This window comes from Desarmillaria tabescens (assembly GCF_030435595.1).
Source record: "Desarmillaria tabescens strain CCBAS 213 chromosome Unknown EV420scaffold_581, whole genome shotgun sequence".
Classification (NCBI taxonomy): Eukaryota; Fungi; Basidiomycota; class Agaricomycetes; order Agaricales; family Physalacriaceae; genus Desarmillaria; species Desarmillaria tabescens.
Genome location: NW_026848880.1, coordinates 2,051 through 10,379, shown reverse-complemented (window position 1 = coordinate 10,379; position 8,329 = coordinate 2,051). Strand labels below are relative to the sequence as shown.

General features: G+C 47.7%; 3 protein-coding genes across 3 annotated transcripts; 2 read left to right on the top strand and 1 right to left on the bottom strand.

Annotated features, from left to right (window-relative positions):
- Positions 1 to 115: 115 nt before the first annotated feature.
- EV420DRAFT_1657697 (uncharacterized protein) lies at positions 116 to 4,185 on the top strand (the record flags this gene model as incomplete). Its single annotated transcript, XM_060478872.1, has 23 exons — positions 116 to 310; positions 366 to 494; positions 548 to 629; positions 676 to 772; positions 827 to 865; positions 916 to 1,009; positions 1,063 to 1,129; positions 1,182 to 1,246; positions 1,283 to 1,398; positions 1,446 to 1,511; positions 1,564 to 1,588; positions 1,640 to 1,814; positions 1,871 to 1,925; positions 1,974 to 2,133; positions 2,186 to 2,272; positions 2,322 to 2,393; positions 2,442 to 2,581; positions 2,631 to 2,887; positions 2,934 to 3,484; positions 3,544 to 3,648; positions 3,705 to 3,972; positions 4,036 to 4,102; positions 4,158 to 4,185. 23 exons carry the CDS (start codon positions 116 to 118, stop codon positions 4,183 to 4,185), a joined length of 2,940 nt encoding a protein of 979 aa, XP_060321263.1.
- A 457-nt stretch (positions 4,186 to 4,642) lies between these two features.
- EV420DRAFT_1615455 (glycoside hydrolase family 13 protein) lies at positions 4,643 to 7,181 on the top strand. The gene is made up of 10 exons (XM_060475070.1): positions 4,643 to 4,952; positions 5,009 to 5,208; positions 5,264 to 5,386; positions 5,438 to 5,599; positions 5,651 to 5,831; positions 5,881 to 5,920; positions 5,973 to 6,246; positions 6,343 to 6,454; positions 6,503 to 6,724; positions 6,777 to 7,181. Exons 1-10 carry the CDS (start codon positions 4,854 to 4,856, stop codon positions 6,924 to 6,926), a joined length of 1,563 nt encoding a protein of 520 aa, XP_060321262.1. The 5' UTR covers positions 4,643 to 4,853; the 3' UTR covers positions 6,927 to 7,181.
- A 502-nt stretch (positions 7,182 to 7,683) lies between these two features.
- On the bottom strand, positions 7,684 to 8,024 carry EV420DRAFT_1657695 (uncharacterized protein; the record flags this gene model as incomplete). Its single annotated transcript, XM_060478871.1, has 3 exons — positions 7,684 to 7,710; positions 7,759 to 7,916; positions 7,967 to 8,024. The coding sequence occupies 3 exons, from the start codon at positions 8,022 to 8,024 to the stop codon at positions 7,684 to 7,686; spliced, it is 243 nt and encodes an 80-aa protein (XP_060321261.1).
- Between the last annotated feature and the right edge of the window lie 305 nt (positions 8,025 to 8,329).

The window sequence follows — 8,329 nt, the reverse complement described above, 5'->3', positions numbered from 1 at the left end:
AGGGTCAAATTTCACCGGGCTTTTCGTCTCAATCACAGTGCACATTTCCATCCCGGGCGGTCACAGCGAAGAGGCAAAGACGGCACCTCCTCGTCTTCCTCTTCTGTGGCATCGCATGGCCCGACTCCCATGCTTGACCCGTCCACCAACACCAATCCTCTTTCGGGTGGTGTCGATCATCAGGACATGGTGGACAGCGAGCCTTGGCAAGCCGAAGAAGAAGAAGAAGAAAATTCAAACTGACGTTTCGAAACATACTTTCTATATATCGAACTCGCAAATGCGGCTGAGGCTGTATGCTCGGAATGAGGTACGTCTGGGTTTTTCTTGTCGCATGCAGATGTTGACGGTCTCGATACATATAGAGACAGATGCTCCAGTGGATAACGGCCTTTGAGCGGGTGGCTGCTGCCTCGCATTATACGGGAACCAACAGGTTTGATAGCTTTGCTCCGATACGGCTAAACGTTGCAGCTCAATGGCTTGTTGATGGGGTGAGTCGCCTCTATCTTATTTATGTGGCGTTTGCCTCAATTAAATATTCAAGCGTGACTATTTCTGGAATCTATCCCGCGCTATCCTGCTTGCAAGAGAAACAATTTACATTCATGATTGGTGGCTGTCACCAGGTAAGAATAGTACGACGCCATATCGCTATATCTGACATTGTTCTAGAGCTTCAGCTTCGTCGGCCTAATAAAGAGCGTTATCGACTAGATCGTTTGCTGGAGAGGAAGGCCAAGGAAGGTGTCAAGATTTGTATCATTGTCTAGTGAGTTCGAGGTTCTTACTCGTGACTTTCAAAATATCGATCGGATGTCAACAGCAAGGAAGTTTCGAGTCGGACAACCCCGACAGATAGCAAGTGAGATTCGTTCTCTGCTTCTTGCCGTCGTTCTCATCAAAATGAATCAGTTATAAAAAGCAGCGTCTAGCGTCCCTACATCCTAACATCATGGTTCAGCGCTCCCCGTCACATTTCCAGACAGGTACTTTCTATTGGGCACATGTAAGTCCCAAGATTCTTCTCACTTTCATTTTGTTTAATGCGTCTGGTGGCAGCATGAGAAGCTTTGCGTCATAGATGAAGCTATCGCTTTCATGGGAGGACTCGATGCGTGCTTGGAAGGTATGATTATCATACTATATCTACATTTTTTCTGTTGATACGTGGTTCTTAGGTGGGATACTCCCCAACACGCAGTTACAGATGATGCTGAAGACGAGTCATCTCAAGTATGGCCTGGTAAGTGAGAATTCCTCTCCTTTGACGTTTTCTAAGCCACTTGGCATTTGGACAGGCAAAGATTATAGCAATGCTCGTATTTCGGACTTCCATACGCTCAATAAACCTGAAGAGGATATGTATGATCGTACGAAGATACCTCGCATGCCCTGGTGAGCTAATTTCTGTAACGCTTTGCAGGCGCTGATTCCACTTACAGGCATGATGTTGGTATGCAGGTCGTGGGGCAACCTGCTCGCGATCTGGCTCGGCATTTTGTGCAAAGGTGTGTTGTTGTCTGGTAAGTGTTTACTGGTATTAATGTGCCCTGTCTTTAGGTGGAATTATCTTTTGAGAATCAAGGTACGCATCAAAACGCGTTGATTTGTGTCTGCGCTGTAGGAATTATTTTAGAACCATTCTCGAGCCATGCCATTCCTCTTGCCACCTCCGGAGTTCAGACCTGGCGAACTGACGCAGTTGGGTTTGACCGGTACTTGTGAGATGCAGATCTGCCGTTCTGCAGGACCCTGGTCTTTAGGTACCGCAAGCCGTAATGAACATTCCATCCAAAATGCGTATCTCAAGGGTCTGTCCAATGTTGTCGACAACGTCAATACCACTGAGTTTTTTTTTTTCAAATAGCGATTCAAATGTCAGAACACTTCGTGTACATCGAGAATCAGTTCTTCATCACCTCGTAGGGTTGTTTATGCGCCTTTTACGCTTAATTGACTCGTGATGCTAGTACCACCGTTAACGATATCAGGATTGAAAACAAGATCGGCGACGCCTTGGTACACAGAATAATCAAAGCCCATCGCGATGGAACCCCCTGGAAGTGCTGCGTGGTGATTCCTTTACTCCCAGGCTTCGCGTTCGCTCTAGATCATAGCGATGGCAGTTCTGTTAGATATGATATCTATGTCTGTTTTCGTCCTTTCTGACATCTGACCTCAGATCCGAATCATCCTCGAGTGTCAAAATCGTACCATATCCAGAGGTCCTAATTCAATATTCGGGAGGCTTAGGAAAGAAGGCATCGACGTGAGTGTTTCCATCTTCATTGCTGCTTTCTATTATATATTACACCCAGCCCGATGACTATATTACTGTATTCTCCCTTCGTAACTGGGGCAAGCTGAGAGACGTATTGACAACCGAGCAGGTTAGAAGTATCATAATTTGGGCGTCAATTGTACTCATTGCAACTTAGGTCTACATCCATGGAAAGGTTTGCATCGTGGACGACCGGCTTGCCATTATCGGAAGCGCAAACATTAACGAAAGATCTCAGAGAGGGGACAGGGACTCTGAAATCGCGGCAGTAATTCGAGATACTGATATGATCGATTGGTTTGTGGGAAATATTTCTTCGTCCGGGCGATTCTGACATTTACTTTAGTACTATGGCTGGGAAGCCTTACAAAGTCGGACGTTTTGCTCACACCCTTCGGGTCCGGCTGATGAGAGAGCACATCGGTGTTGATGTCGATGCTTTGTATGAGGAAGACTTAATGGCTTCTGATCCCGCAAAACCTGAGCATGAGCCAGTACCTTCGAATTCTAGTGGCGAACAGCACCGCCGGCAGGAGAATGGTATTGTTGAATCCTCGGTAACTGACAGTTCATCGCATACAGCGTCAGACAACGTTGGGAGAGGTACGCTCGGCTTTTGTTGTAGTTGCGAGGGGCTTATTTTCTGTAGCCCCGAATGGTTCGTCAGAAGCAACCGTCCACACTGCAACCCAGGGCTCGGCGGAAACTGACGATGACCTGAACACGGCGTTTCCGAAAAACACCCGTACAGGAAAAAATGTACCGAGTGCCACGCTCGAAGAGAAAGTTGTTCAAGATTATCTCAACGGAGACGGGCCACCCGCCAATGGCCATGCCCCAAATGACAAGGCTCAGGACATAAAGCGGAAGTCCGAGGACAGGACATCTCCAAACGGTGCTCCACATCAAGCTCTCCCCTCGAACGGGAATCTTCACGGGACACCCGTCGATGCCTATAGATCTCCCGAAATAGATGATCAATCTCCGCATGTCCGTACGGGGACAGAAAGCGGGGAAGATGACGAGCGTACGGCGCCAAGAGCACGTTCAACACTCCGTAAAAATCTGGGGAGCAAGCTAGGTCAAAACAACAAATGGACTGTCCCAACTCCTCGACCTCATGTTGATCCCAATGGTTTTGAGGATCCTGTATCGGATGCATTCTGGAAGGATGTTTGGGTTGCATGTGCTGTCCATAATGTATGTCGACAAAACGTTTCCCTCCTTGTGGTGACCCACTGAGCTAATACCTCCATTAGACGGAGATATATCGGAAAGTGTTTCATGCTGTTCCGGATGACCTCGTCACTACTTGGAAGCAGTACAAAGAGTTCGTATTGCATCACGAGCGCCTGAATAAACCAGTAAGAATAGCCTTCTCTTCGAGAATTCAATTAAACATGCTAATAACCATATTTAGGCTGCAGATTCGACTACTCTTGAGCCAGTCGGAAGAGTGCCGTCCGAGACTGGAGACGACACCATTCCTTCTAATGAAGCCCCAACTCCTGCCGAACATGTAACAGAGCACTCTGATGGTCATGTGCATCTGAATGAAGAGCCAGATCTGAATAGCTCTCCTGGCGTAGCGGACAAGGAGCCTGCCCGTGCTCGTTCTCGGTCTACTCGAAGCACGGAGCCTTTTACGAAGGCGGAGCGAGATGAAATGGAAAATTGCTGGGCGAGTTGTGCGGACATTTGGGTAAGACAACCGTTCTCGCTACAAACGAGATACTAAGCACTGTCCTCAGTGATATATCCCAACCGCTTTTTGGAGGGCGAGGACGTTGCGAATAATTTCTTATTCAATGCCGATCGGTGCGTGGAATCCTGTTATTATGTCCCTCTAGAAGCCCATTAACGATTTGTCCAGGCTCTTGCCCCTACCTATTTACGACTGATCGTTCTGCTTTCTGTACTATGTTGAATGGTGCCTAAGGGTTGTTTAATTTTACACGATACTACAGCTGTTCCTTTGCATTAACTCCTTCAGATTTAATGTCTTCACATGACGGAAAAGGCAATCACCGCTTTGAAGGATTTGGAACGATTTGCCCACCCTGTGGCGGTGGCAATCTATTTCTTCGCCCATCCCCGGGTTTAGAAAGTTTTCTAGAGTTCAGTAGATATGTAAAACGGCCGTTTAACCTTCTATCTGGGCGATTTCTCGACCGAGAATTTTGATACAGTGCTTTGAATCGCCTCGAACAGCCTTGGCTTGCGGCGAAAAGCGGACGTGATGCATGGTCGACGGAGGCAGTATCTAAAAATAACATTGACTATGAATATCAAATGGGAAAAAAAAATCACGACCATCAAAATGTCATGTTTTAAAGTGGCTGACTGCTTGAAGGGGCGGCGCCTTGGGGCGAGGGCGGGCAAAGTTGACCTCGAAGTTGTTACAGCTGCTGTTTTGAAAAAAATTCTGACACGATTGGTCAGCGGCAAGGCCGGGACTCCTGACCGCGGTGGGAAGTTGCCGGCGAAGAACCTTTGCCAATTCGTGTTCCTCGTTCTTTACTTGTCCAGACTCGTTCCCTTCGTTCTTTGCTCTTCGCACTCATTCGCTATGCTTCATTCACTGGCACCAGCCCTGTCGCTCTTTCTTTTCCTTCCTCACGTTTTTGCAGCCTCTGCTGATGAATGGAAGTCGCGTTCCATATATCAAGTAAGCACACTCCCGCCTGCCCTGCGCCTTGTAGTCGATAATCGCGACTACCCCAGATCATTACCGACCGTTTTGCTCTCTCGAACGACTCTTCTGCAACCTGTAATACTGAAGACCGTGTTTACTGTGGTGGCTCATGGACTGGGATTGTCAACCATCTGGACTACATCCAGAATATGGGCTTCGACGCAATCTGGATCTCGCCTATAGTCAAAAATATCGAGGCGGAGACGGCGTACGGGTATGCTTACCATGGGTGAGTCCTACGCGCTTGTTTTTCCCAGCTGCAGACTTAATTCGCATCCTGATAGCTACTGGACGCAGGACATCAACTCTCTCAACTCGCACTACGGTTCCGAGGATGACTTGAAGAGTCTCGCGACTGCGCTGCATGCACGGGGGATGTACCTCATGGTCGACATCGTGGTCAACCAGTGAGTCGCATATATCCTGTTGGGCCCGTTCAGGAGCCAACTCGTTATCAGTTTCGTACAGAATCCTTCAAGCAATTCCTCGACACTCCCGCAAACGTTCGACTACTCTGGCCTGTCACCCTTCTCAGCAGAGACGGATTTCCACACGGAATGTTTCATTAGCGACTATAATAATCAGACGAATGTCGAGCAGTGCTGGCTGGGAGACTCGAAGTACGCTCGCCATTCTTCTCATTGACAGCTTATCAATCTCTATTCTCTCAGTCTCCCACTCATGGATATTGACACGGAGAACAGCACGGTCGTCCAAGAATGGAACTCATGGGTTACCAGTTTTGTTGATACATACAGTATTGATGGTCTCCGGATTGATACTGTCAAACACATTCGCAAAGACTTTTGGCCCGCCTTTGCCTCGGCGGCCGGTGTCTTTACTATCGGAGAGGTGCGTCACCAAATTTTCAAAGCTTGCTCTCTGACTGAATCTCCTGTAGGTATTGACTGACAACGTCACTTATACCAGTGACTATACCCGTAAACTTATCCGGTATCTTGTTGGATCACGTTCTCACATACCCTTCTTCAGAGGTTTTGGACAGTGTTCTAGACTACCCTACCTGGTACCCCGTAACCGAAGCATTTAATACTACATCTGGAAACCTATCAGCCATTCAAAGCGCAGTCACCCAAGCGCAGTCATCATACAAGAACGGCCTATTCGGCACTGGCGCTTTCTTAGAGAATCACGACCAGCCACGATTCCAGTCGCACACCACTGACACGGGCTTGGTTAAGAATGCTATCAGTTTCCCATTCATTCATGACGGTATTCCCATTCTCTACCAGGGCCAGGAGCAGGGGTTATACAGGTTCCTCGGACCCCTCTAACCGCGAAGCGTGCGTTTCAGCGTTCCTCTGATTGGGTGTCTGTAGCCATGCTAAGTGATTTCCCATAGTCTCTGGTTTAGCGGATACCAAGAAGACAAGGACCTCGTCACGCACATCAAAGCTATCAACACTGCCCGACAATTGGCAGTCAATGCCAGTTCTAGCTTCTTGACCACTAAAGTAACGCGTCTCTCTCCGTTTTCTTCAATCTCTCAATTTTTTTCCTAGATGTCCTTCGTCTCCCAAAGCGACATCGGTGCAATTGCCATTTCCAAGCCCCCCATGCTCGCTCTCCTGACAAACGTCGGTTCTTCCGGTTCCGCGTCCTGGAGCGTTTCCGGGATCTATAACAAGGGGGAAACCGTGGTCGATGTGTTGACCTGCAAAACATACACCGTTGACTCGAGTAGTGGCACACTAAGCGCTTCTGCTGAAAGTGGTGCACCAAGGGTGAGTTCTTTTAAGCATAATCGTACGTACAATATGACTGATGAGATGTTAGATCATCCTCCCAACATCAGCGTTGAAGTCCGACGGCACCCTGTGTACGAGCGTCGCAGGCACAAGCGGGGCGATGTCGGTAAACAGCGTTGGTCGGGGCGCGCTACTAGGTATCTCGTTGGTTGCTGGTTTGATCTTGACTTTCTTGTAAAAGACATTTACTGATACGGACACTGGTGCTAAGAACATTTCTTGTGACAGACTAGTGGACTGTTTTATATAATAATCTTATATTGTGTAGAATTTTCTTAAAAGACCTGACGCATCGCAATGCTACATGTATGGTGGGGGTGGATCTTTGAGTTTAGATTTGTACATGAACTAACCTTGTTCTTCTTTCCGTTGCTCACAGGTGACGATTCGACATAAATCTACTGTCTGGCGGTGATTGTCTTGCGAAAGTCACTGAGGATGGAAGCTGGATGTCGGGGAAGTCGATGTTAAGGCAAAGGTTTGAGAACGATGCCTTTGTTCTATCGAAGAATTCAAGGAAAGCTTGGGGTTCCAGCTCAGCAAGTATCCGTATTTCTTTTCGATGTAAGTACATTGAGCTGACAATCAGCACTAGAACGAGAACTGTAGCTTACAGTTACCGGCGTGAACGGTATTCTTGAAGACAATAGTTTGCCCAAATCATTAGTGAGACTCCATCAAGTATTATTTTCTCGTTTCTCGTTTCTGTAGCCATGCTGGTGATCGATTTCCAGTATGGTCAACTTGAGGATGCATAATAGTATCACCACTAATTTGCCACGATTGGGACTCTAGGATACCAATTCGTCTTGGCAAGGAGCAAGAGGAGCGGGAGGTAAAGCATGTTGCAAATCAAAATCAAATGTCAAGTTATGACTCCAGATACTTGAGTAGTGTAACTACTGTCGAACAACAGCATCATGAAAGCTGGTGGATTAGGCATTACTAGGAACGCAAATTCTCTGAACGCCACATGTTAACAAATTCATAGGTTGACTATCGCGACTTACCTCTCCGGTCTGAAGGTTCGAGCACTCGATACCAGGATTGGCCGCTTCGAGACGGTCGATGGTGATACCGCCCTGCGCAGCGATGGCGTAGCAAGTGTCACCGGCGACGACGATGTGGGTGTATCCTGGGGTTCCATTGTCGCACGCAGCTTTGACACCTGAGGAGGAGAAATGAGTAGGAAGGAGAAGCGGGTATGAAGGAACGTACTGGCACTCATGGCCGCAACCGCGATGAAAACAATGGAGATGAAAGCACGAGAGAACATGTTTGAATGTAGCTTTGGATGCTGGATTGTTCAACGAGCTGGGTTCACTTTTATACGCGTTCAAGTCCTAGATCCTACATACCCAGAGTACCAACTTGGTGACCCAAGTATTGCATCGTCGTACTAATGCCCGTGATGATCGTATTCGTGAGCCACTAGTGTCTGACAACCTCAGGATAATTAAAAAAAGCGGGGTTTCCGAGCGCTGCGATCAAAACGGGAGAAGTGATGTCTATGCGCTAGAAGGAGGGTAGGTGCTTCGACTAGCGCAGTAACGGAGCATGAGCTTCGATGTTTTATGGCAT

What these genes read in the sequence shown, in the direction of transcription:
- EV420DRAFT_1615455 (XM_060475070.1), top strand. Translation starts at nt 4,854, where the DNA reads ATGCTTCATTCACTGGCACCAGCCCTGTCGCTCTTTCTTTTCCTTCCT. An exon ending in TGCTGGCTGGGAGACTCGAA is followed by an intron (nt 5,600 to 5,650) that starts GTACGCTCGCCA and finishes CTATTCTCTCAG; the next exon opens with TCTCCCACTCATGGATATTG. An exon ending in GTGTCTTTACTATCGGAGAG is followed by an intron (nt 5,832 to 5,880) that starts GTGCGTCACCAA and finishes AATCTCCTGTAG; the next exon opens with GTATTGACTGACAACGTCAC.